Source organism: Trichosurus vulpecula, chromosome 8 (genome assembly GCF_011100635.1).
Source record: "Trichosurus vulpecula isolate mTriVul1 chromosome 8, mTriVul1.pri, whole genome shotgun sequence".
Lineage (NCBI taxonomy): Eukaryota > Metazoa > Chordata > Mammalia > Diprotodontia > Phalangeridae > Trichosurus > Trichosurus vulpecula.
The window spans coordinates 24141411-24169016 of record NC_050580.1 but is presented as its reverse complement, the minus strand read 5'-3'; the positions used below and the strand labels follow the sequence as shown (position 1 = coordinate 24169016).

At 41.3% G+C, this 27606-nt stretch overlaps 1 protein-coding gene across 1 annotated transcript in view; it reads left to right on the top strand.

Annotated features, from left to right (window-relative positions):
- Nucleotides 1–12473: 12473 nt before the first annotated feature.
- The window catches only part of TMEM26 (transmembrane protein 26), a 57961-nt gene continuing 42828 nt past the window's right edge, over nt 12474–27606 (top strand). The window contains exon 1 of the mRNA XM_036737033.1: nt 12474–12664. Within this exon, the coding sequence (XP_036592928.1) occupies nt 12474–12664 (191 nt within the window). The remainder of the gene's footprint in view (nt 12665–27606) is intronic.

The following is a 27606-nucleotide window of genomic DNA, read 5'->3' as shown; positions in this document are numbered from 1 at the left end:
CAAGAATAAAAAGGAAAAAGAGAAATATCAGCCAAATTCACTGACACAACTTTTAGTATGATAGGATATGCAGTCTTCCACACCCGTATTCACCCCACCTCTGCAAAGAATTACAGTTTCACATATGTTTTTTGGAAATGGTCTTAGTCGTTATAATTATGGTTTTTAGGATTTTAATTGTTGTTTCCCATTTCATCGTTATAGTTGTGAATATTATTTTCCTGATTCTGCTTACTTCCCTCTGTATCTGTTCACATAAGTCTTTGCGTGTTTCTCTGAATTTTTCACGTTTATTGTTTTTTATAGTATGAAAATATGCCATTACATTTATGTCCCACAACTATTGCCATTTTTCATTGAATGGGAATCTGCTTTGTTTCTAGATGAATTTTATTTCATAAATAATCTCAGAATGTCCAATAGTCCCGGTCTCATCATCAGAATTTCTACCCCTCAGATGCATCGTATGACCATAAAATCCCAGCTCCTTCCAGAGAATGGACTCAAGGATGAGATGATGAGGAAAGAAGTTTGGTACCATAGAGAAGGAGTTCCCAGTAGCCCCTTGTTCAGTCATTTCCTTTTCTTATGTTAAACATTCTTTTCTTCCACTATGCATTCTCCCCATTTCACTCTGAGTCCCCTCAAACCAAGTCCAGCCTTCCCACTCTGGCATCTAATCAAAGGAAGAAATAAGTGCTAGAACTAGATTTTTGTAATTAGGGGATAAAGGTGAAAGGATTCTTCTTTGCAGAGGTAGGGGACAATGCATGTGGAGCATTACATACACCGTCAGATTTGGTTGATATGCTGGTCAGTTTTACTGATGTGGCTTTCTCTCTCTCTCCCTCTCTCCCTCCGCCCCACCCCCTCTGTCTCTGGTACAAAGTATGGCTTGCTGGGTAGGGGATAGAAGAGGGATGCATTTAGAAATGAAGGGGATGCAAAATTATATATATATATATATATATATACATATATATATATACATATATATAATATGTATATACAGACTATTAAAGGAACAATGAAAAAGAAATGGTTAGCTCCAACAAGCCCTTTTGCAAATGACCTCACCCAGACTAGACACCTGCCTGAATCCAACCGAGGCAACTGTACTTGTCTGGATTAGAAGAGGCTTCCAAGGACTTGAGTACAGTGCTTTCTCCATCTTGCTCAACCAGGGAGGGGATTCATATGAAAGAAAGTCGTCTCTGCAGGAACAAGTGACAGCTATAGTACCATCAGTGCTGAGAAGATCACTTTATCTCCTCATCTCATGTCATGTCATGTCATTTTGTATTTTATATTATATGATATAGAAGCAAATTATATTATACAGGGTGTCCCTAAAGTCTGGACACATAGGAAAAAATGCATATTTTGAAATATTTATAATATTAACAGACCTTAGACCCCTCGACTTCTTTTTCTGGGTTGTGCTAAAGGAGAAGGTGTACGCAGTGAAAATCGCAGATGCAACACCCTTGATGGAATGCATAAGGAGTGAATGTGCTAAAATTGACAGCAATGTGGAGTTATTGTATCAAGTTTACGTGAATCTTGCAAAGCATATCAACCTTTGCATCACAAATGATGGAAATCATATTGAAGATGTTATTTTTAATATTCCAATTAAATAAAATGTTGTTGAAAATTTCATTCATTTCATGTCTCGAAAATATGTGTTTTTGCCTGTGTCCAGACTTTAGGAACATGCTGTAGTATATCATATCATATTATATTATTTTATATTTTTTGTTATGGTATAATGTATCATATTAAGTGATTTCACTTATATAACTTTGCATTGTTTTATTATGCATAATTTTTATTTTATCAATATATCTTGCTTTTATATCACTTTCATTTAAAAAAATAGTCACACCTTTTCCCTTCCTTAAATAGACATTCCATATAATGAATTTTTTAAAAGGGGAAAAAACCAGTTCAGTAAAACTAGCCATCCCATTTATTAAGCCTACTATTATTTGTATTATTTCAAATCCATAGTTCCTCATACTTGTTAAAAGAGAGAGAATGATAGAATAAATGTTCTTACCTTTTCTTAGGGACAGACAGACATTAGGATTACACAATATGAGGGTGGAGCCAAGATGGCAGCCAGAAAGCAGGGATTTGCTTAAGCTTCCCCCCCAGGTCCCTCCAAAAACCTATAAAAACAGCTCTGAACAAATTCTAGAGCTGCAGAACCCATGAAATAGCAAAGGGAAGCAGGGCTCCAAGCCAGGACAGCCTGGATAGTCGCTGGGAAGGGTCTATCGCATGGAGCTGGGAGTGGAGCAGAGCACAGCCCAGGCTGGGCTGTCCCAGGACCAACCAGACTGGGAACCAGCCTGAACAGGCATAGCGCCCTGAATCAGTGAGCTGTGGCAGCTACCAGACTTCTCAACCTACAAACAACAGAGAAGGTTAGTGGAAAAAGGTGCTGGGACCGAGTGAAAAGAGTTCACAGTAGGCCACCGCCCCAGGGGCTGTGGAGGTGGTGCCCCTCGGAGGCTGCTTCCAGAGCTACAGCTGCAGTTGCCGCTGGCCCCAGGCCCACCTGGTGGGAGGAATTATGCGTTGGATTAGAGTGGGAATGCAAAACCTGCTTTGCCCAGCCTGAATCTGGGTCTCAATCCTGGTTGACTCTTCTTGGGGGAGAAGGAGCCCTGGTGTGGCAGAGCTTGCTGTGTAGAAGTAGCTCTGAAAATAGCAGCACAACCCCTCAAGCTTGGGACAAAGTACTCTCTGCCTTACAAGCAGTCTTACCCCCATGAAAAACTCAAGGGTCAAGTAGTTGACTGGGAACATGAACAGGCAGCAAAAATGGTCTCAGATTCAGACTCAGACTTTGGAATCTTTCTTTGGTGACAAAGAAGATCAAAACATACAGCCAGAAGAAGTCAACAAAGTCAAAGAGCCTACATCAAAAGCCTCCAAGAAAAATATGAATTAGTCTCAGGCCACGGAAGAGCTCAAAAAGGATTTGGAAAAGGATTACACAACATTGAGTTTGTTGGTGTTTTTCTCCTTATGTTATTATAGTCATTATGTGCATTGCTTTTCTGTATCATCTTATATATCTTCCCATTTTCCTCTGTATTCTTTACATTCATCATTTTTTTTTTACATCACAGTAATATTTCGCTATATTCAGCTAGATCGCACTGCAGTGAATGCAACCTTGGTCTGGAATGAGGAAGATCTGAGGTCAAATCCAATCTCAAACACTTTCTAGCTATGTGACCCTGAGCAAATCATTCAACTTCTGTCTGCCTTAGTTTCCTCAACTGTAAAATAGTGATAATAATAGTACCTACTTTGGAGCGTTGTTGTGAGGATCAAATGAGATAATTTTTGTAAAGTACCTGGAATGGTGCCTGGCATATAGTAAGCACTTGATAAATGCTTATTTAATCCATCCCATCCATTTATATGCCACAGTTTATTTGGCCATTCTCTAATCCATAGACATCCATTTTGTTTTCATTTATTTCCTACTACAGAAAGTGCTACTGTGATTATTTTGGCATATATGGGACCATTTGCCCCCATGTTTAACCTTGTTCTACCATATCTGTCTGTGGGAGCTCTGAGTAAGATTTTATGAATATTTTGTTCATGCTCTTCTCAAAACTCCAAATAGTTTTCCAGAATGAATGAACCAACTTACAATTCCACCAAGAGTGCATTAGGGAGCCTGTCTTTCCACAGTCCCTCCTGCATTGACTCTTCCTATCTTTACTAATTTGCTAGGGTTGCCCAAGAAATACTTTATCTGCATTTCACTTATCTATGTTGATTTTGGAACATCTGATTGTTCATAGGTTACAACTCTTCCTATGAGAACTGTTTGTTCATATCCTTTGATCACTTCTCCATTGGAAAAAGGCAACACCAAGCTGCCTTTCTGTATGTATGTATTCTTAGCTGGTTAACCATCACTGACTGAGCAGTATGTAGCTCTCTGCTAAGTGCTAAGAATACAAAGAAAGGGGGAAAATGACCACTGAGCTCAAGGAAGTCACATTCTAATTCTAATGGGGGAGAGAACTGCAAACAACTATGTACATAAAGATGGAGGCCACTAGGTGGCACTGCAGTAGATAGAGCGCTGGGCCTAGAGTCAGGAAGACTCATCTCGCTGAGTTCAAATCCTGAATTAGGCTTACTAAGTCATTTTACCCTGTTTGCCTTAGTTTTCTCATCTGTAAAATGACATGGAGAAGGAAATGGCCAACTACTCTAGTGTCTCTGCCAAGAAGACCACAAATGAGGTGAAGAAAAATCGGTTTAAACATGTACATAAAGATATACAGTGTAAGTGGTAAATAATCTCAGATGAAAGGCATTAGTCATGGGTGAGACAGAGACAGATCTCCTGTAGAAGGTAGGATTTGTGCTGTCTTGAAGGAAACTGGGAAAGTCAGAAGGAGGAAGTGGGAAGGGAGATCATTCCAGGCATGAGAAACAGCCTGTGAAATTGCACAGAATTGGCAGATGAAGAGTCTTGTGCAAGGAACAGACAGGAGGCCAGTGTCTATGGATCTTATAGTACATGGAGGGTATTGTGGTATAAGAGACTAAAAAGGTAGGAAGGGGTCAACTTTTGAAGAGCTTTAAATGCCAAACAAAGGAATTGATAATGGAGGTAACAGGGAATCAATGGCTTTTGTTAGGTAGGGGTTGTGGCATGGTCAGACCTGTACTTTAGGAAATTGACTTGTGCTAAGGGAAGGTTGGATTGGAGAAGGGAGAGACTTGAAGCAAGGAGCCCAATCAGCAGGCTGGTACAACAGGCATGAGGTGATGAGAGCCTGCTGGCTGTGTTAGGTCAGAGGAAGGGACTTAGAAGAGAGATTTTGTGGAGGTAGAACAGACAAGATTTGCCATCAGAGTGGATATGTGGGGCGATTGAAAGTGATCAGTGAAGGATGGTACTAAAATTCTAAGCCTAGGTGACTGGGAGGGTGGAGGTAGTCTGGGTAGTGAGAGGCAAGTTGGGATGAGGGAAGAGTTTGGGAGGAAAGAAAATGAATTCTGTTTTAGATATGTTGAGTTTTAGTGCCTCAAATTGAGATGTCCAAAAGACAAATGGCTATACATGCCTTGAGCTCAAGCAAAAAGAATAGGGCTGGTGTATAGATCTGGGTCCCTCTGCAGAAAAATGAGAATTTAATTCATGTGAGCTGATGCAATCATTGAGAGAGTTAGACTACAGCAGTGATTCTTAACCTTGGGCAGTCTGGTGAAGTCTACGGATATCTTCTCATAGTCAGGTTTCTAAATGCATAAAATACATAGAATTACAAAGAAAATAAATTATATTGAAATAGAGTTATCAAAATATACTTTAAAAATGTGTTCCCAGACCCCAGGTTAAGAACTGCTGGTATGGAAGGAAAAGAGAAGAGGTCCAGAATCACAGGACAGACTTTTGGAGAACACCTTTGTGGGCCACCTTGAATGAAGATGTAGAAAAGAAGATGGAGAAAGAATGGTTAGATAGGTAGGAAGAGAACAGGAGAGAATATTGTCACAAAAAAACTGGAGAGGAGAGAGTATCCAGGAGGAGGGTGATCGACAATGTTGAAGGCTGCAGAGAGATCAAGACAAATGATGATCGAGAAAAGGCTACTGGCTTCAGCAATTAAGAGATCCTTGGTAACTTAGAGATTAATTTCAGTTGAATGATGAAGGTGGTAGCCGGATAGTAGAGAGTTTAGAAGAGAGGGAGAGGAGAGGAAGTGAAGGCGCCGACTCTAGAAGGTTTTCTGAAGGAGTTTAGCCACAAGGGGGAGGAGGGATACAGAACAATAGCTGGTAAGGATGGCTGCCATCTCTGAATCATGTAAAGGGAATGTTTATAAAATTAGCATCAGGAGGGTTTCCTATAGGCACAGTCTTACTCCGAGGGCTTTCATTATCAAACGTTGTTCGTATTATTAGATTTCCATCATCACTATCAGAGGCAGCAAAAGTGCTGAACCTAAATTAGAGTCCAGAAGACCTGGGTTCAGATTCTGTCCACTTCAGGTACCTCGCTGGATCATAACATGAGCACCGAAAGGCCATTTAAAGGTCATCCCAATCCCATCATATTACAGATGAGGAAACGGAGTCTCTGAAAGAGGAAGCAACTTGCCCAGGACAGAGCCAAGGGTTGACTCTACAGTCTCTGGCTCTAAATCCACTGTTCTTTCCACTGTCTCATACTACCGAGCATGGATGAGTCACTTTGATCTCAGTTTCTTCATCTACAGAATGGACAGAACAATATGTCTATCACTCACCTCACAGGATGGTTGTGAGACAAATGTTTCACAAATCTTGAAGGGTTTTGAAGCTGGGAGTTACAATTAAATGGTAAATGTCTTCTAGAAGCAGTGAGAGGGTGCAGTGGATGGAGTGCTGAACTTGTCATCAGGAAGATTTGAGTTCAGCTCTGGCCTTAGACACTTACTAGCTTCGTGACCCTGGTCAAGTCACTTAACCTCTGTCAAGTCTAGGTTTTCTTAGCTATAAAATGAAGAACATCATAATAGCCTCTACCTCCTAGAGTTGTCATCAAATGTAATAATATTTGTAAAGTCCTTGGTACAGTGCCTGGCACATAGTAGGTGCTAAATAAAGGCTTCTTTCCCTCCTTCTTTATTTTCCCAATGTGGGTCAATAACATCGATCAATCAACAACCGTTTATTAAGTGCTTATATTATACAAGACTCTCTATGTGGGGGGTTGGGAATACCAAGAAAAAGTCAAACAAACTCTGCCCTCAAGGTACTTACCTTTGATCAGAGGAGACCGACTAGGCATATGTAGGAATAATACAAATAGATACAAAGTGATGGGGTGGAGGCATTAACAGATTGGATAATCAGAAAAATCAAGTAGACCGAACTTCTTCAACCGATTCTTTTTTAATAATTCATTTATTTTTGGTTTTCAATATTCACTTCTATAAGATTTTGAGTTATAAATTTTCTCCTCTTTCTCCTCCCCCCTCCCCAAGAAGGCATGCAATCTGATATAGGCTCTACTTACATATTCATATTAAACATATTTTCCTATTAGTCATGTTGTAAAGAAGAATTAGAACTAATAGGAGGGACCATGAGAAAGAAGAAAAAAAACAACAAAAGGAAAGGACAGCACAGAGTCTGCTTCCATCTGCATTCAGATTCCAAATTTCTTTCTCCGGATGTGGATAGCATTTTTCATTATGAGTCTTTTGGAGTTGTTTAAGGTCCTTGAATTACTGAGAAGAGCTAAGTCTATCAAAGTTAGTCATCACACAATGTGGCTGTTATTGTGTAATGTTCTCCTGGTTTTGTTCACTTCATCAGTGTCAGCTCATTTAAGTCTTTTGAGGTTTTTCTGAAGTCTGCTTGCTCATCATTTCTTATAGCACAACAGTATTTCGTTGCATTCATACACCACAACTTGTTCAGCCATTCCCCAGTTGATGGACATCCGCTCAATTTCCAATTCTTTGCCACCACCAAAAGAGCTGCTATAAATATTTTTGTACATGTAGGTCCTTTTCCCATTTGTATTATCTCTTTGGGATATAGACCTAGAAGTGGGTCAAAGGATATGCACAGTTTTGTAGTATAGTTCCAAATTGCTCTCCAGAATGGTTGGATCAGTTTATAACTCCACCGACAATGAATTAGTGTTCTAATTTTCCCCCATTTTCTCCAGCATTTATCATTTTCCTGTTCTGTCATGTTAGCCAATCTGAGAGTTGCGACATGATACCTCAGAGTTGTTTTGATTTGCATTTTTCTAATCAATAGTGATTTAGAGCATTTTTTTCATATGACTATAGATAGCTTTGATTTTTTCCTCTGAAAACTGCCTGTTCATAACCTCTGACCATTTATCAATTGGGGAATGATTTGTGTTCTTATAAATTTGACTCAGTTCTCCATATATTTTAGAAATGAGGCTTTTATCAGAGACACTGGCTGTAAAAATTGTTTTCAAGCTTTTTGCTTTCCTTCTAATCTTGTTTGCATTGGCTTAATTTGTGCAAAAAACTTTTCAATTTAACGTAATTAAAATCATCCATTTTGCATTTCATAATGCTCTCTATCTCTTGTTTGGTCATAAATTCTTTCCTCCTCCATAGATCTGACAGGTTAACTATTCCTTGCTCTCCTAGTCTCCTTAGTATCAGTCTTTATATTTAAATCATGTATTCATTTTGATCTTATCTTTGTATAGGGTGTAAGATGTTGGTCTATGCCTAGTTTCTGCCACACAATTTTCTAGTTTTCCCAGAAGTTTTTGTTAAATAGTGAGCTCTTATTCCGGAAGCTGGAGTCTTTGGATTTATCAAATAGTAAATTACTATAGTCATTGACTATTGTGTCTTGCGTGCCTAATCTTTTCCACTGATCCACCACTCTATTTCTTAGCCAGTACCAAGTAACTTTGACGATTGCTGCTTTATAATACAATTTAAGTTCTGTTACAGCTAGGCCACCTTCCCTTGCATTTCTTTTCATTAATTCCCTTGATACTATGGATTTTTTGCTCTTGCAGATAAATTTTGTTAATTTTTTTCCTAGCTCTATAAGATAACTTTTTGGTAGTTTGATTGGTCTGGCACTGAATATGTAATGTAATTTAGGTAGAACTGTCATTTTTATTATATTAGCTCAGCCTACCTATGAGCAACTGATATTTTTTCATCTGACTTTATTTGTGTGAAAAGTGTTTTGTAGTTGTGCTCATATAGTTCCTGGGTTTGTTTTGGCAGGTAGACGCCCAAGTATTTTATGATGTATGCAGTAACTTTAATTTTCGACTGATTCTCGAGGGAACCTAGGAGGACTAAGAGTCTGGATAGAGGCAACCCCCCAATTGGGTTTGATGGAATTCAGTTCGATTTTCAGTGGTCGGGTTGAATGATAGGGTCTTTTTTTGGAGGGGGTGGGGGTGAATGGGTCTGGTAACTAGAAGACCAAGACAGCTGAATTGAATCAGTCAATCAAGAATATAAACAAAGTGGAAGCATGTCTTCAATCAAATCGAAAGGAATAAGTGTTTTGATCCCTAAATAAAGACAGATGATGGTACATAGGAAATTTTATGATTGGATGAAAGAATCAGGCACACCTCTGTGTCTATTTTTACATGGCAAGCTGGTTTACTGTTGGAGGAGATCCAGCCAAGCCCTGAGAGAGGATTCCTTGGAAGGAGGAGAGTCTGTGTGATTTTGGAACATTCACCAAAGTCGTCAGAGGTCCCACCAGGGACTAGAAAGAATAACAGTGGCCATCAGAGGGGCAGAACCTGAAAACAGAAGTGTCTGTAGATAGATAATGGCTATTCAGAGATTGAGATCTCTCATGGCAGGGTATGAACTCTAGAAAGGTAGCAAACCTTGGACCCAACAGAGAGCTATATTCAGGAAGAATTTCATATGGCCTCTGTGATGGGGGACAAAAGGGCTCCCAGCAACCAGGAACTGGGATTACCTGCTCCTCTGCCACAATGGCTCTCTTCAGGTGTACTTCAGTGTAACTTTACAAGAAGTTTAAGGTCAATCTCCCCATGATCCCTGTGTGTGCAAGAGGAGGATATGTCCCTTGTTTGGGGGGTAGAATGGGGGAGGGAATTGTTTCTATAGCAAGTAAATATCCTTTCTAAAAGCCATTAAAGTGTGGTTTATAATCACTGAGAAGCACCCTGGTGGGGGCTTGTGAACAACACTATGAGAAGTCCCACCAACCCTTGGGATTACTCCTAAACTGTTAAGGAGTAGTTATCCACCATCTGGGAACCTGATCTACCAATTGGAGTGGGAGTTGGGGAAGTAGGCTAGAGGGACAGGGTCTGCCAAAATTTGTTGTTGTTTTTGAGTCATTTGTGGACTCCATTTGGGGTTTTCTTGGAAGAGATATTGGAGTATTCCTTCTCCAGCTCATTTTACAGATGAGGAAACTGAGGTAAATAGGTAAAGTGACTTGCTCAAGTGAACAAGTCAGGGTTATGCAGCTGAGTGTGAGTGGCTGAGGCAGGATTTGAACTCAGGTCTTCCTAACTGTAGGCCCAGTGCTCTATCCACTGAACCACATAGCAGCCCATACTAAAATGGCATGATACCAAATAACAAGTATGACTTTGTCTTTTGCTTTTCAAACTTTTAATTATATAGTTTCTTGAGAGACAAAATAGTACAAAAGATAGAGGGTTGGCCTTGGGGTCTTAAGGACCTGGGTTCAAGTCACACCCCTGATCCATTCTAGCTGTGGTACTCTGTGCAAGTCACCATACTTCTCAATGACTTAGGGAGCTCTTAGAGTAGATGTTGCTCTTCATTGGTGAAGAGAGTTTTTAATGCCAGGAATTCCCTGCACTGATACAATCATAGTCTCAGATACCCCCCCCCCCCCAATTTTATTGTGTTGTAGCACTGTCCCCACTTTGATTTTCAACCAGCCCCTTCCAAAGCTCACTCAAAGGGCAAAGTTTACCCTGTCAAAAAATATACCTGTAGTAGATAAAATGATCCCAACCCCCCTCTTCCAAACTGAATGTAGCCTTTTTTCAGTGACATCTTCACTCACAGTTCAACAATACAGTAGGAGGAAGTTACTGCTTACTGCCCCCTCTGGAAAGAGACTCAGTTGAAGGCAGTTAGAAGTCCTTAGCAGCAGAGCTGGTCACTGCCCCTCTGAGCCTTCTTGAGAAGTTGATAAAAAACATCTGAGATACCAAATACCAGAGAGAGCGGAAGTTGTCTCTTAAAGTTTCTGAGGAATTTGATGGAGAGTTTAGGACAGGATTGAAAAACAAACAAACCTGAAAGTGAATTTCTTTGTCATGATTTGTGTCCCTGGACTGCAAAGTGAAATTCTTTGGCACAAGGAACTCCCAGGTTTGGGGGGAAAAGATCTCAAAGCACCCTTTTTTTTGTCTCTTACCATCTGAAGAGGTCTTGGAAGGTTGTGTGCTTAAGCATGTGTTATCGTTGCCTTGTCTTCTCCATTCTCAAGCCATTTTGTTTCAAAGATATACAAAGAGGGTCCTCCAGTGAAGTTCTTTGAAAGCTTCCAAAGAGGATCATAGAACTTCAGAGAACATCTAACCCGACCCAGGCATTTCTCTAGGTGAGCAAAGTGGTGGACCCAGAAGTTCCTAAATCATGGGTAAAGAGTTGGAAGGCACCTTGGATGCCACCTACTCCCATCGTCTCATTTCACAGAAGAGGAAACTGAGGCCAGACAGGTTAACTGAATGACCTGAACAAGATGAAGCATTTGTCGTTCATTTTCTAAGCACCCATTGTGTGACACATTGTACTAGGCACCCAAGAGACCTTACCCTCGAGGAGCTAATACTGCTATACAGTTTGTAAGTAGCAGTTCTCCCCCTAACCCCACCCCCCAGCTGATGCAGCTGCTTCACTTTTTTCCTTCTATTCCCAGCCCCTTGCACAGAGCCTTAGTCAAAGATTGGTGATTGTATGTAGGAGCGGATCTGGGCTTCCAATTCCGAGCCTGGGACTTCAAATCCGATGCCACTTTCCTATACCCTATATAATTTAGGGGGAAAATACCTGCCCAAGTGATCTCAGAGCTGTAGGTTGTGGGACAGTGAAACTTCCCTCCAAACAACTTATTTCGCCCCAGGGGAAGTTTTGTGCTTTTGGAGTGTGAGAAGGACAGTACTTGGAGCTAACCAGAGCTCAGAGGGCTGAACGACCTCCCGTGTCTCTGCCTACTAGATCTCTCTCCCGGGTCTCCATTCCCTGTCCCAGATGGTGCAGTGTCCCCGGGCGTGTATGCTAGTGAGTGTGGTGGTGGCCTGTGTGTGAGCTCCAGTGTGAGTTAGAGGGGAAACAAGAGGGGCCCGGGACTCCGAGCGTCAGCAGTGTTAGTGGTCTCGGCGGCGCTTCGCTCCTCAGGGTGGCCGCAGCGCTCTGGGGTGACCCCCGAGGAGGTCAGTGAGCCTCCAGGAACAGCAGCAGCAGCAGCAGCTGGCTCCAGGCTCCGGGGTGGGGTACAGGAGCGGGGTGAGCCAACACTCCTCCCGCGCGCTCTGGAAAGGCTCCATTCAGTGGTCCCATGTGTACATGTGTGTGCGTGCGTGTCTCCGAGTGTGCATGTGCCTGTGAGTGTGTGCGCGCCTGTGTGTGCTTCACTGGCTCCCAAAGAGTTGTCAGGAAGTTTGAGGGGAGGGGCGAGCCGCGCGCCTCGGACTTATAACAGGCCCGTCGGGGGCGGCGGAGGCGGCTGTAGCGTAGGCTAGGGCTGCTGGCCGGGCGAAGGGCGCTCCAGCTCTAGCTCCCGGACTGTCCCTGCGGAAGGCGGGCAGGTAGGTGGCTGCCAGGGAGAAGCCGTAGGCGGCTGCTGGCGGGACCGCCCCGTCGGGGCACCCATCGGGCTGCCCAGCCCTCTCTCCCTCCGTGCAGAGCGCGTCCGTCGGTGGCGGGCGGGCTGGCTGCGGGGCCATGGAGCCGCTGGTGCTGCTCAGTGCTCTGGTCACGCGGCTGCTCTTTGCGCTTCACTCGCTGGTGGGCGTCTGGCGGGTGACCGAGGTGAAGAAGGAGCCCCGCTTCTGGCTGCTGGCGCTGCTGCATCTCCCGCTCGCCCTGGAGACGGCGCTCACTCTGAAGAGGCGCCGAGGCCGAGGCTACCCCGGGTGAGTGCCCCACGATGCCCCACGATGCCCTCCGCAGCAGATATCCCCACCGCGGCACCCCCAGACCATCGCGATGCGCTTGAGTGGGAGCCTCCGCGGGCAGCCGGAGAAGGCAGAGGGGCGCAGAGACGTGGCTGACCCAGCGCCTGTGTCGCGCATCCTTGGCTCCCCTACCTCCCTCCCGCATCTCGGCGGGGTGAGAAGTGCTGGCAACCCAGGGGCGCGGGACGAGCTACCGGACACAGGTCTGCGAATGCTCCGAGGAGGCGAGAGCGGGGCAGTGACCCTCCTGCAGGGGAAGGGTCTTGTTCTGTCCTCGCCACACGAAGAGGAAGGCTTGGGTTGTGTGTGCTTGGTTCCTAAGTTTAGAGCTCTCTCTCTCGCTCTCGCTCTCTCCTTTTTGTTCTTCCCTCTTCTCTCTCCCCTTTCCGTCATTTATTTCATTCCTTCTTCCTTTCCCCCTGCCTCTCTCTGCTCTCCTCCTTCTTTTCTTTCCTTTTTTTCTTTCTCCTTTTTACCCTCTCCTCTGTGTTCCTCATTTCCCTCTCTTTGCTTCCCTCTTTTCTCTTTCCCCTCTCTTCTTTTTCTTTTCCTCCTTCCCTTCTTTTCTTCCTTTCTACCTCTGACTTTCTCAGTCTTTTTATCTTTTTCACGATCTATCTCTTTTTTCTTTTTCCTCAAGCTCTGTCTTGAATCCCTTCTTCTTTCTCCCTTGAACTCTTGCATACCATCTTGGCTGCAGGAAACCACAAAAGGAAAGCATGTGCTTTGAGGAAGTAGCTAGGGTTAGGAAGCCACATCAGGGCAGAAGCAGATTCCTCTGCTGGGCACTGGCGATCCCTGGCTTCCCTGTTATGTTCTCTGGGGACTAGGCATCCGGTCCCTTTGGACACTGCTCAGGGTTTTTACTTGGCTTCCCCCCAGTTAGTCACAGCAGAGTAACTCAGGGTCTTCCCTTTACTCTCCCTCCCAGGAAGCCTGGGTCTCCCTTCCTACCACTAGGCTCCATCCTGCCATATATTCTGCTCCTTCCAACTTGACCAAAGTCCTTCAATGGATTTTGTGGCTGTTTACATGCCCCCTGCCCCCAATCTATTTTCATCCCAAACTTTTTCAGGGTCTTAAAGTGACTACCATTTCAAGGATTTGTATTTATATTTTTAAACTAGAAAAATCATATGCCCTCTTTCTGTTGTGTGGATTGGCTTTTAAGTATTTGCTTTTTTTTTAATTTCAAAATGTAAAAGCTACTCATGAAATTCCCAGAGTTCAGGCTTCTACATTTTGAATTTTTTAAAAGTAAACATTTAAAAGCCAATCCATGTGACAGAAAGAGTTTAGAAGAGAATGGCTGGTGAAGGTATTTACTTGGTTCATTGGGATGGCAAGTATGGCATGGTGGAATATGGATGGTGGTCTGGATTGGGAATTATAGGACCTGTTTGTGAATTCTATTTCTGCCACACACTAGCTGTGCCTGTTTGAATAGGTCACTGGGTTTATTTGAGCCTCTTAATCCCTCATGCATAAATAAGGGGGCTGGACTGGATAATCTCTAAGTTCCTGCCAGTTTGGAATCTGTCATTTTACTTTCTGTGTTCTTATTCTTTACAACGAGGTGCCATCCCAGGCCATCTTCAAGGTTTAAACTTGACTTGATGCTGTGACGATCAGAACATCCTTTCTAAGGTCAACATCGTATTATGATTTGGTCAGCCCTGGCTGACCGTAAGACGTCAGTATCAAAGACATAGACCTCAGAGGGGCCAGAGAGTTCAACCAGTTCGGCTGCCTCATTTTAACTGTGAGGAAACTGGGGGCCTCCATCAGTGAAGGGCCTTATCAGAGAATCTTCTGGTATCATAGATTTAGAGCTAGATGGACCAGTTCTTAGAGCCATCTAGTCTCTCTGCCTCATTTTACAGATGGGACCCAGAGAGGTTAAATGATTTTCCCAAAGTCACACAGGTACTAAGCTGCAGAGTTAAGAGTTGAATGCAGGTCTTCTGATTACAAATCCAGGCTTCCCACTACAACAAAAAGCATCAGAATCCTAAAAGTGAAATGCAATTAGCTGCATTAATGAGCTGTAGGATTAAAGAAACAAATGAAAAGAAATGTGTGTGTGAGTGTGTGTGTGTGTGTGTGTGTGTGTGTGTGTTCGTTCTATTCTCACCTAGGTCATATAACATTGATTTTGTTTTTAGAAAGTACTTGATTAAAAGCAGAGAAGTGTTTCCAGCCATAAGAGAATTAAGTCTTTCACAGAAGCATTTACGAAGTGAAGGGTTGACCTACTGACAGTGATTAGTTGATTTTGGAAGAGGGGAAAAGCACATTCTAAACAACTTGAAGTTTCTTTCAGGGAGAAGAGCTTGAGTGTTAATTGATACCATTTAGTACCAAGGTGACCACAGTTGAGTTATCACAACTTTCTGGGCCCCAATTTCCACTTTCCCTTCTGTAAAAATGTTGGGTTTGAACTAGTTGATATTTGAGGCGCCTTCTAAATCTCTGATCTAGGACGCTGTGTTCTTATCTCATTTAGATCCAAAAGCTTATCTCATTTATATCCAATTTTATATCCTAAAGCTGTGGTTCAGTAGGGTTTTTCTCAACTTCTTCCATCCAGTTTGTCAACATTAATCTGACTCAAGTCTCCATTCACAGTCAACTGAGAAGCCAATTGTGGGAGGCAAACGTGGTGACCAAGTTGCTGGCTTGCATCCAGGGTGCACTCTGGGGAAGCTTGCATTTTTCTGCATCTGTCATGTGTCAATGGTCTGTGAGTGAGGCCTTTTTACTTTCAGTTTTAACATGTACTCATTTTTTTCTTTTTATATCAGTTGAACACACTGTCCTTTGAAGCAAGTAGAGAAACCTCCTGGAGATACCAAGAATCATAAACTGGAATAAAGTCAGAAAATGAAGTTAGTCACTTTTACTCGAGTGGAAGGGTTTATATAGTAGGGTTTTATATTGGGGAAATAAAGAGTATAATTTTCTTGTCCCGGGGAGTGTCTAGTCTAGTCGTTCAGAATGACCAAGCAAAACAGATTGATTGAGTTAGCATAGACATACAGGTTTTAAGACTCTTAGAAAGTCTCTTAAAATTTGACAGTTTTATTGATTTTTTTTTAATCCTTGGTTATTTCTTTTCTAATTCTTTGTTATTTCTGACTAATATGAAACTAACCTTTCCCCCAGCCTACACAGAAACACATAGAACGCCTTCCTTTTTAAAAACAAACAAAAAAGTGAAGCAAAAGCTGCCAATGGGACAAATATGGCATTTATAGCCAAAGGATGTAGACGTATATCCCAGCTGTATCACTTCCCATCTTCCTACTTGACATCGATCCAGTCACAATTTCCCTGCCCTGAGTTTCTTCATCTATAAAATGAGGGGGTGGAGTGACCAACATTTTGCTCCCATCATCCCGCCCTCAAAGAACAATGGGTTTCACTGTCTTTTCTCTGGGACCAAGATTGGTCATTACAATTCATCTTAGTTCACCCACCTTTCAAAGCCTTTTTAATTTACTTTACATTGTACTGGTACCATATACTATGGCCTTCAGGCTGATGGAGGAAATTATCTGAATGTTTTTAAAATGGCATATTTGGTGTCTCCTACTTCTACTCATTTTGCTAAGTACAGTTGAGTCTGCAAAACCAGTCCTTTGTAAATTGGAATTTTATCTCACACTCTGCTAAGCCTTTACTTAATTTTTTTTTTTGCTATTCCAAATATAAAAACTTTTGAACATCTGTTTTTGAAACTTTGAGTTCCAAATTGTCTCCCTCTTCCCTCCCTACCCACTCTCCCTAAGAAGGCAAGCAATTCAACATAGGCCACATGCGATCATTAAGTAAAACCCTTCCACAATACTCATGTTGTGGAAGACTAACTATATTTTGCTCCTTCCTATCCCCCTTTAATTTTCTCCCTTGACCCTGTCCCTTTTTGAAATTGTTTGCTTTTGATTACCTACTCCCCCTACCTGCCCTCCCTTCTATCATTTTTCCCTTTTTATCTCCTTCATCCTTCTTTCCTGTGGGGTAAGATATCCAATTGAGTGTGTATGTTATTCTCTCTTCACATCAAATCCGATGAGAGCAAAATTCACTCATTCCCCCTCACCTGCCACCTCTTCCCTTCCTACAGAACTGCTTTTTCTTGACACTTTTATATGAGATAATTTACCCTATTCTATCTCTCCCTTTCTCCATCTCTCAATATATTCCTCTCTTGTTCCTTAATTTGATTTTATTTTTTTAGATATCATCCCTTTATATTCAACGCACCCTGTGCCATCTCTCTCTCCCTCTCTCTCTCTCTCTCTCTCTCCCTCTCTCTCTCTCTCCCTCTCTCTCTCTCTCTCTCTCTCTCTCTCTATATATATATATACATATATATATGTATATACACACACACATATATATATGTGTGTGTGTGTGTGTATGTATATGTATATGTATATTCCCTTCAGCTACCTTAATACTGAAGTCTCATGAATTATACACATCATCTTTCTATGTAGGAATGTAAACAAAACAGTTCAACTTTAGTAAGTCCCTTATGATTTCTCTTTCTTTTTTACCTTTTCATGCTGCTCTTGATTCTTGTGTTTGAAAGTAAAATTTTCCATTCAGCTCTGGTCTTTTCACTGAGAAAGCTTGAAATTCCTCTATTTTATTGAAAATCCATATTTGTCCTTGGAGCATGATATTCAGTTTTGCTGGGTAGGTGATTCTTGGTTTTAATCCTAACTCCATTGACCTCCAGAATGTCATGTTCCAAACCCTTCGATCCCTTAATATAGAAGCTGCTAGATCTTGTATTATCCTGATTGTGTTTCCACAATACTCAAATTGTTTCTTTCTGGCTGCTTGAAGTATTTTCTCCTTGATCTGGGAGCTCTGGAATTTGGCTACAATATTCCTAGGAGTTTTCTTTTTGGGATCTTTTTTAGGAGACGATTGGTGGATTCTTTCAATTTCTATTTTGCCCTGTGGCTCTGGAATATCACGGCAGTTCTCCTTGGTAATTTCTTGAAAGATATCTAGGCTCTTTTTTTGATCATGGCTTTCAGGTAGTCCAATAATTTTTTAAATTATCTCCCTGGATTTACTTTCCAGGTCAGTGGTTTTTCCAATGAGATATTTCACATTGCCTTCCATTTTTTCATTCCTTTGGTTCTGTTTTATAATATCTTGATTTCTCATAAAGTCACTAGCTTCCACTTACTCCAATCTAATTTTAAGGTAATATTTTCTTCAGTGGTCTTTTGGACCTCCTTTTCCATTTGGGTAATTCTGCCTTTCAAGGCATTCTTCTCCTCATCGGCTTTTTGGAGCTCTTTTGCCATTTGAGTTAGTCTATTTTTTAAGGTGTTATTTTCTTCAGTATTTTCTGGGTCTCCTTTAGCCAGTCATTGACTTGTTTTTCATGATTTTCTCACATCACTTTCATTCTCTTCCCAATTTTTCCTCTACTTCTCCAACTTTCTTTTCCAAATCCTTTTTGAGCTCTTCCATGGCCTGAGACCAGTTCATGTTTTTCTTGGAGGCTTTTGATGTAGGCTCTTTGACTTTGTTGACTTCTTCTGGCTGTATGTTTTGGTCTTCTTTGTCACCAAAGAAAGATTCCAAAGTCTGAATCTGAATCTGAGTCCATTTTCCCTGCCTGGCCATGTTCCCAGCCAACTTACTTGACCCTTGAATTTTTCGTTGGGGTATGACTGCTTGTAAAGTACAGAGTACTTTGTCTCAAGCTTGAGGGGCTTCGCTGTTGTTTTTGGAGCTATTTCTACACAGCAAGCCCTGCCACACCAGCACCCCTCCTACCCCAAGAACCGCCAACCTGGGTGGGACTCGGATCTAAGCTGGCTCTGCACTCCTGCTCAGATCTGTCACTTAATTTCTCTCACCAGGTGGGGCTGGGGCCTGAAGCAACTGCAGCTGTAGCTCTGGAAGCAGCCTCAGAGCTGCACCACCTCTACTGCTCCTGGGGTGGTGGCCGAATTGTCAACTCCTTTCACTCTGTCCCAACAGCTTTTCCCACTAACCTTCTCTGTTGTCTTTGGTGTTTGTAGTTTGAGAAGTCTGGTAACTGTCACAGCTCGCTGATTCAGGGTGCTAGGGCCTGTTCCACCTGGCTCCCGGTCTAGTTGGTCCGGGCACAGCACATACTGGGCACTGCTTGGCTCCTCTCCCAGTTCTGTGGGATAGACCTTACACAGCGACCAACCAGGCTGTCCTGGCCTGGAGCCCTGCTTCCCTCTGCTATTTCATGGGTTCTGCAGTTCTAGAATTTGTTCAGAGCCATTTTTATAGGTTTTTGGAGGGACCTGGAGGGGGAGCTCATGCAAGTCCCTGCTTTCCAGCCACCATCTTGGCTCTGCCCCATAAGCCTTTACTTAGAATAATGGTATGGGGGGGTGAAAGAGGGAAACACACCTGAGGACATGCTGCAGAAATATGGAAAAGCATTGGATTAAAGTCATATCCAAGGTTATTTCAATTAGTTTGTTGCATTTATTTAGCTTCTTTTACATTACACAAGTCCATTCATGTGCTACTTCAATACCTTCTAATCGTTTGGAAGTAATTTGGGGATTTTTGAAGACTGTGCCAACAGAGTATCTGTTTCCAGTAAGCTGGGAAGGTTTCATTTCTGTGTCCTATGATGCACTGTTTGTCTGCTGTCTAATGACCCCCCTTGTTCATGTTCTATGGGCTTCAGAGTGGAGGGAAGGCAGTAAGCAGGGGGTGAAATTTGCGGGCACAGCAATCCACGGAGATCAGTAAGTTCTAGAACATGGGTTATGAGCCAGGATTTCAGAGAACTCCAAGGGATCCATGGATTTTTTTCAGGAGGACCATGAATTTTGATGGGAAAAAATTACATCTTTATTTTCCTTAACCCGCAAATGAAATTTAGCATTTGCTCCAATTATAAGCAGTACCTGAGCCTTCTTTTTTAATCAATAGAAATCACAGAGGTTTTCATATCACATTAGAGTTGTTGCAGCTATCTTAAAATATCATTTATGCTCATTTACTACTTTGAAATTACAGTAGTTATTTGACCTGCCATTAGATTTAATATTCTATAATATTTTGATAGCTAAAAATATGTTGACAGTTATTTCAATATAATTCATTTCTTTTGTAGCCTTGTGTATTTTATTTTATGTATTTAAAAACATTATCCTTAGAAGAGGTCCATAGGCTTCACTAGACTGCTCAAAGGAGACATAACACAAAAATAGATGAGCCCCTGGTCTAGTTAGAGGCAATGTTTTGGCCTTTCTTTGTATCTGCAGGGCTTAATATAAATGCTTGTTGACTCTCTAGAAGAGTTGAGATTTGGGCCACTGAAGGGATGGTCCACTTTTATAAAATCCCAGATTCTAGAAGGACAAATGTACTGATTTTCAAAGCAAAAAAAGAAGAGGATGGAAGAAAGCCTGCAAACCAATGACTTTGGATCCCTGAGAAAATTCTAGAGTGGATCATTAAAGGAGTGATGTCTTATGAGAGTAGAGGACAGTGAGAATATCACCCTCTTAAAGCAAGACCAGGTCATTCCTGACTAAACTCATTTCCATTTTTTGACAGGATTACTAATGTCCCAAGTGATGGGACTCTTGTGGATAAAGTTTATCTAGATTTCAACAAAGCTTTTCCTAAAGTATCTCATGGTTCATATGGTGAAGATGGTGAAAGATGGATAAGATGAGGGTCTGATCAGATGTATTCCAGAAATGCTCGTTATTAATGATTCTATGTCAACATGTCCGGAGGTCTCTAGTGAATTTCCCTATGGATCTGTTATTACATTGCCTCATGTGTATTTTAACATTTTTTTTAATCAGTGACTTAGATAAAGGCATAGATGGGGTGCTTATCAAATCTGCAGATGACACAAAGTTGGGAGGATTAGCTAACATGGGACATGACAGTGTCAGCATCTAAAACAATCTTGACAGGCTTGAGTAATGAGCTGAATCTATTAAGATGAAATTCAGTAGAGATAAATATAAAGTCTTTCACTTGGATACCAAAAAAAAACCAACCACTTGACAAGTATAATATGGGGGAGGCATGGAGAGATCGCAGTTGTGGGAAAAACACAAGGATCTGGATGAGTCAGTGGTGTAATGCAGTGGACAGTGGAATTCATGTGATCTTGGCCTACATTAGGAGGGGCTGAGATAGGGAGGTGAAAATCCCACCATACTCTCCACTCATGAGACCTTATCCATAGTCTTGTGTTCAGTTCTGGGTTTCCCAGTTTGGGAAGTCCATTGACATTTGGAGAGTGGCCAGAGGTAACCAGGATGGACAAGGGACTTGAGTCCATGTATGTGAGGACTGATTAAAGTGACTGTTATATTTAGTCTGAAGAAAAGATTATTCAGTTGGGTCATGATAGCTTTCTTCAAGTATTTGAAGGGCTGTCTTGTGGAGGAGGGATTTATGGTTGTTGTTATTCAGTTGCTTTCAGCTGTATTGACTCTTTATGACCCCCATTTAGGGTTTTCTTGGCAAAGATACTAGAATGGTTTGCCGTTTCCTTTTCCAGCTCATTTTACAGATAAGGAAACTGAGGTGAACAAGGTGAAGTGACTTGCCCAGGGTCATGCATCCAGGAAGTGTCTGAGACCAGATTTGAACTCAGATCTTCCTGACTCCAGGTCCAGTGCTCTATCCACTGATCCACCTAGCTGCCCTTGAGTTCAAATAGAACAAGCATTGGACTTGGAGTCAAGACCTGAGTTCAAATCCAGTCTCAGACACTTCCTAGCTACATGACCCTGAGCAAGTCACTTCACCTGTTTCCCTCAGTTTCCTTATCTGTAAAATGAGCTGGAGAAGGAAATGGCAAACCGCTCTACTGTCTTTGCCAAGAAAACCCCGCAGGGTCACAAGGAGTTGAACACAATTGAAAGGAAACAAAAATAAAAATTCGAACTCAGAGGGTAGAACCAGGAATAACAGACAGAAGTTGTCAAAAAGTAGGTGTGATGTCAGGAAAATGTTCTAACAATTTAAGTTATCCCAAAGTGGAATGAGCTGCCTCAATACATAGAAGATTCCTTCTCCATGATGTCTTTAATTAGATGCCAGAGGACCATTTGTTGGACTTATTATGGGGAGATGCTTTTCTTGTATCAGTTGGACTACAGGCCACCAACATCCATTCCAACTTACATTCTAAGAGTCTGTGATTCTAAATATTGCTCTAAAAGTAAGGAATTTGTCCCAGTAAAATAGAGTATCCTTTCTGTTTATGGCTTGTGAAAAGATGTTTTGCTACTGTGCTTTAAAAAATCTAAATTAATGAAAACCATATACAAACCAGAGAGAATAAATACCATAGCTGTCTCAGAGTGAGGCAATATGGTACACTGACAAGATGATGGACTTTGAAGTCAGAGGACCTGGGTTTGAATTGGAGCTCTGACATTTACTGCCTTAGTGATGTTGGGAAAGTCACTTTACCTCCTGAAGCTTCAGTATTCTCATCTTAAAATGAAGGAGTTAAATGAGATGGTCTCTGAGTTTATTCCATCTCTACATAACAAGTATGATTCTGTGAAATATGCCAAACACAGAGGGAGATAACAAGAATTGCTAATTCCTATGACCAGATATAAAAATGTAACTGTCTCAGTTTTTCAAGGATAAAAATTTATTCATCACTCTTCGAAGAAAAGATTTTGGGGGTACTACAAAATTAAGGTGATTTAATTCTTAACTTCTCTATACTCTTAACAATAATATTTCTCACCATCCCTATTCTACCCTCATTTACCATCTTTTACAAGATAGATCTAAATTGTACTAAATCTGAGTAAAAAATACCTTAAGGAAAATAAAACCTTTCTCTTCCCTTGACCTGAGTCCATTGGTTTTCTCCACATAGTAAACATTAAATGAATGCTTCTTAGTTTGACTTGACTCCTCTGGACTGCTCAGTTTTGACAAAGACAAAGAATTCTGTTGTGTTACTGCTGACCCCTGCTCACAGCCCAAGCAAATATATGAGGAACAGACAAGAGATCTAGAGAGGAAAGTGTTACTGAAATCCCTTGAAACCCACCAAATATATTATAGTCATCCAAGAAAAGTTCCTCCCACTTTTCTTTGGAAAGAAAAGATGGAACTAAAGATGCTGAGCTCAGCTGGCCAGAGACAGGCCATATTACATCAACCCCACAAACTTGCCAGATGGTGGAGATTTAACATGCTGAGATCCTAGAAGATAGATAGATTCCGAGTTGATGCCTTACCTGGCTAAGCTCAAGAAACTATGTGAGGGAATCTTTTGCTCCTGCAGTTTTGTTCATGGACCCTCATATTTATGAGCTGGAAGTTGGTATCTCCCTACCATATTTTTCTTGTTTTTCCTTTCTCTCCTCTGGGCAAAAATCCAATGGATCTGTGACATACCATTTGAGTAAAGTCAAATAGAAGACAATATTTCAGTTGTTTCACAGCCAACAGTGGTAAAATATTCCTCGGGGGATAGAAAAATTACCAAGATTTTGACAAGTCTGAAGCATGTTCTCTTGAAAGTATGTGGGAATGAAGGAGATGCAATAATCCAACCTGACTTTACTGGCAAGAGGACAGAGCTGGAGGCCCTGGAGCCTTCTTCACACCCCAGAACTTTCAGAACTTTAAAACCATGGGAAGCGTGAAATTATAGTAAGACCCACCCTGTTCTCTCACTTCACCTCATCTCATATTTCTCTCTCTCTCTCTCTCTCTCTCTCTCTCTCTTTCTCTCTCCCCCTACCTCCCTCCCTCTCTCCCTCCTCTGTTTCTATTTCTCTCCTTTCCTGTTTGTCTGCTAAACAAAACAACCCTCCAGGTATGTGTCATGAATTTTTTGGGGGGAAAGTGCAACACTTTGTTCATAGCTTGAATTTTTATTTAATTTTTAATCTCCTGACCTGCTCTCTTGTAACCTACCAAGTTTCCTATTGGTATGAGACTCATATTCAGGGAGGAAGGGATGTCGGTGTTCTTTCCGTAAGTGATCTAGCATCAGGGGCTAGCCTAGATTCTGGGGACAGGGGAAAGAAATGAAAGCAGTTCACACAGCTCAATTCAACAAAGATCTTTAAAGCACCTGCCATGGGAAAAACATGATGCTTGGTGCTCAAGACTGTATATGTGTGTAATACATATATACATATAAATCCCAGCTAAAATTCTATGTTGTTGTTCAGTCTTTTCAGTCATGTCAGACTCTTCGTGACCCCATTTAGACTTTTCTTGGCAAAGATACTGGAGTGGTTTGCTGTTTGCTTCTCCAGCTTGTTTTACAGGTGAGGAATATATACATATACACACATGCATCATATATACATATATGCACGTATGTATGTATAATATATACATATGTAAATATACATGTATATATTCCTCATCTGTAACACATATATGCATATATTTATGTATGCGCACATGTCTGTATATGTATATATGTGTGTATATACATATACATACAAACATACCTACATGCATATATCATTCAGGTGGTGCAGTGGCTAGGGCACTGGGCTTGGGATCAGGAGGACTCATCTTTAAATCTAACCTTAGACACTTACAAGCTGTGTGACCCAGGACAACTCACTTCACTCTTCTTGCCTCAGTTTCCTCATCATTAGAATGAGGTGGAGAAGCAGTTGGCAAACCACTCCAGTATCTTTGCCAAGAAAACTCCAAATGGGGTCCTGAAGAGTCAGACGTGACTGGAATAACTGAAGAACACACACATGCATGCATTCATGCATGTATATGTACATGTATATATGTATGTGCATACATACCTATACATAAATACATACATACATACATACATACATACATACATACATACACATATATTCTTGGGCTTCAAGGAATTTACATCTTATGGAGAGGATACCACATGTAAATAGGCAACAAGTAAGTGCAAGGTAATTATGGAATGAGAGAGCAGTGACAATAAGGAAGGTTTGCTGGAGGAGGGGGGATGGCATCTGAGCTAAGCCTTGAAGAAATATAAGGATTCTGGGAATTGGAGCTGAAGAGGGAGGGGGCACATGAGACTTGGAGAGAGGGAGGGAAGCTGTGTGCACTTGGAGAAATCTGAGGACTTAACATGCTGCATAATGGGGCAAAGGGCTTGACCTCATTATATGAAAACAGGATGTAAAGGACAAAGGTGAAAAGGAGAGGGAACTAAATTTCATGGTGTTTATTTTCAGTTACAGAATGCAAACAGTTTCCTCTGCTAAAAAATCAAGGCATGTTGGACCTCCTGGCATCCCTGGCTTCCCTCAAGTCTCAGCTAAAATCCCAGTGACTCTTAGTTCTCATGCTTTCCCTCTGCTGTTTCCTGTTAATCGTGTACAGAACTATTTGCATTTTGTTTCCACCATTAGAGTGTGAGCTTCTTGAGAGCAGAGACTGTCTTTAACCTTTCTTTGTGTCCCCAGCACATAGCACAGTGTCTGAAGGCACATGGTAGGCCCTTAATAATTGTTTATTGATTGGCTGATTAGTGACTTTTATGGAGGGGCCTGATAGCCATTTCAAAATTTGAAAGACTCCCTTAGATTAGATTAGTTCTTCTTGAACCCAAAAGGCATAACCAAGAGCTAGATTTATGCTTGATGTCAGGAACAAATTCCTAAAACTTAGAGCTGTCCCAAAGTGGGATGGTCTGTACTTAGCACAGTGCCTGGCATACAGTAGGCACTTAACAAATGCTTATTGACTGACTGATGGCCTTAGGAGGTTGAGAGGCTTTCCCCTTAATAGAGCTCATCATTAACTCTTGTCCTCCCCATAATCACTTCCCCCCATTTTCCTTGAAATCTGTTCCATGAGCCCATGCCTTTCCACTCTTTCAGTCTCATTTACCCCCCGCCCCAGAGCTCTGATACACCTTTTACTGAGGCAAGATAAGTAGTTTCTTTAAACCCCCAAAACCTGCAGATAATATCTATTTTAAGTCCTCATCCCCCTTTATGAAATACCATTCTTCTCCTATGGGAGCATATGTCAGTGGTACCCCCAACACTATTTAAAGAACTTTCCCCCATTTCTTTACCCCTGTTTCAGTCTCCACATTTGCCTCCTTGCCTATACTCCCTTACACTCTCTTCTCCCTGAGAGACTATAAGAGTTATTTTACCTTCATTATGAGACTTTGGCTTGATCAGGATACATTACGTATTCCTCTTTTTTCCCTCCTTTCTCCCATTTTGTATTTACTCTCATTCTGTAATTTAGTCCCACAAAAAGTGTTGATTCACCTGTATCAGGTATTGTGAAGTTTAGTCCATGACATTTCAGGACTGTTTATCCACCATCACTTCTGTTTGACTTCTGCTTTCACCCTTGTCTCCTTCTGTGCATTTAGAAAGAAATCTATTAATAACCTCTCTGTATTTTGTTGCTGTTGTCCTTGATTACAGTACGTGTCTACTTTCCTTGTGTATCTGTTGTTTGAAGTGTTTTAAAGTAAAAAATAATATCACTGGGTCCAGTTTTCATTTTGGAAATTCTTTTTATTGAATATCCATCATTTTTCATTAATGGTTAGACATAGAGTTGCATATTATATCACCTTGGGTTGCATCTTGAACCCCTTAGCTCTTTGGAACACATTATTCCATTCCTTTCTGTGGTTTCTAGTGAGTGCAGAATAGTCTTGTCTCTCTCCCCCCTCACTCCAAATTTTCCTTTCCTTTATATGCAAAGGTCTTTCCTTTGGTTACTTGCAGAATATGTCACTTGTCATTGGAATTTTTAAATTTAACTACCATACTACACTACAAAGTAGTAATTATCAAAAGTTTGGTACTAGTTAAAAATTAGAGAGGTCAATCAGTGCAATAAATCAGGTACCCTACATACAAAAACAAATAAACTTAGTAGGCTAGTCTTCAATAAACCCAAAGACTTCAGCTGCTTGGGGTAAGACCTCCCTACCGGACAAAAGTTGCTGGGAAGATTGGAAAGCAGTCTGTCAGAAACTAGGTACAGATCAACATTTTGCTCTATTTACCAAGATAAGTTCAAAATGAGTAATGGATAACATCAAAAAACAAATTAGAGGAATGAAGAAGAAATTACTTTTCAGAACTATGGATAGAGGAATACTTGATGACCAAACAAGAGATAGAGATGCTCATAGAAGACTTATGAGAAAACATGCCTCTCCCTTTTAATGAAGAGGTGGTGCACTATGGATGCAGATTGAGACATGTATTTTCTTTTTTATTAATTAATTTACTTTTAGTTTTCAACATTCAATTCCATAAGTTTTAAATTTTCTTCCCCTCCCTTCCCCTTCCCTCCCCAAGATGGCCTGCAATCTGATAAGGGCTCTACACATCCATTCCTATTAAACACATTTTCACATTAGCATGTTGCATAGAAGAATTATTATGAATGGGAGAAATCATGAGAAAGAAAAACAAAGCAAAGCAAAACAAAAAATAAAATCATCTACTTTGCTCTGCATTCAGACTCCATAGTTCTTTCTCTGGATGTGGATGGCATTTTCCATCATGAGTCCTTTGGAATTGTTTTAGGTCCTTGCATTGCAAAATCAGTCATCGCATACTGTGGCTGTTACTGTGTACAATGTTCTTCTGGTTCTGCTCACTTCACTCCGCATCAGTTGATATAAGTCTTTCCAGGTTTTTCTGAAGTCCTCCTGTTCATCATTTCTTATAGCATAATAGTATTCCATTACATTCATATACCACAACTTGTTCAGCCATTCCACAATTGAGGGCCACCCTCTTAATTTCCAAGAGACATATATTTTCAGATGAGTGAAATGCAACAGAAATTTGGTTTGTTTGGTTATGTACATTTTTTCAAGGAAGAGTTCTTATTTATTTGGGGGAATAGTTCTAGAG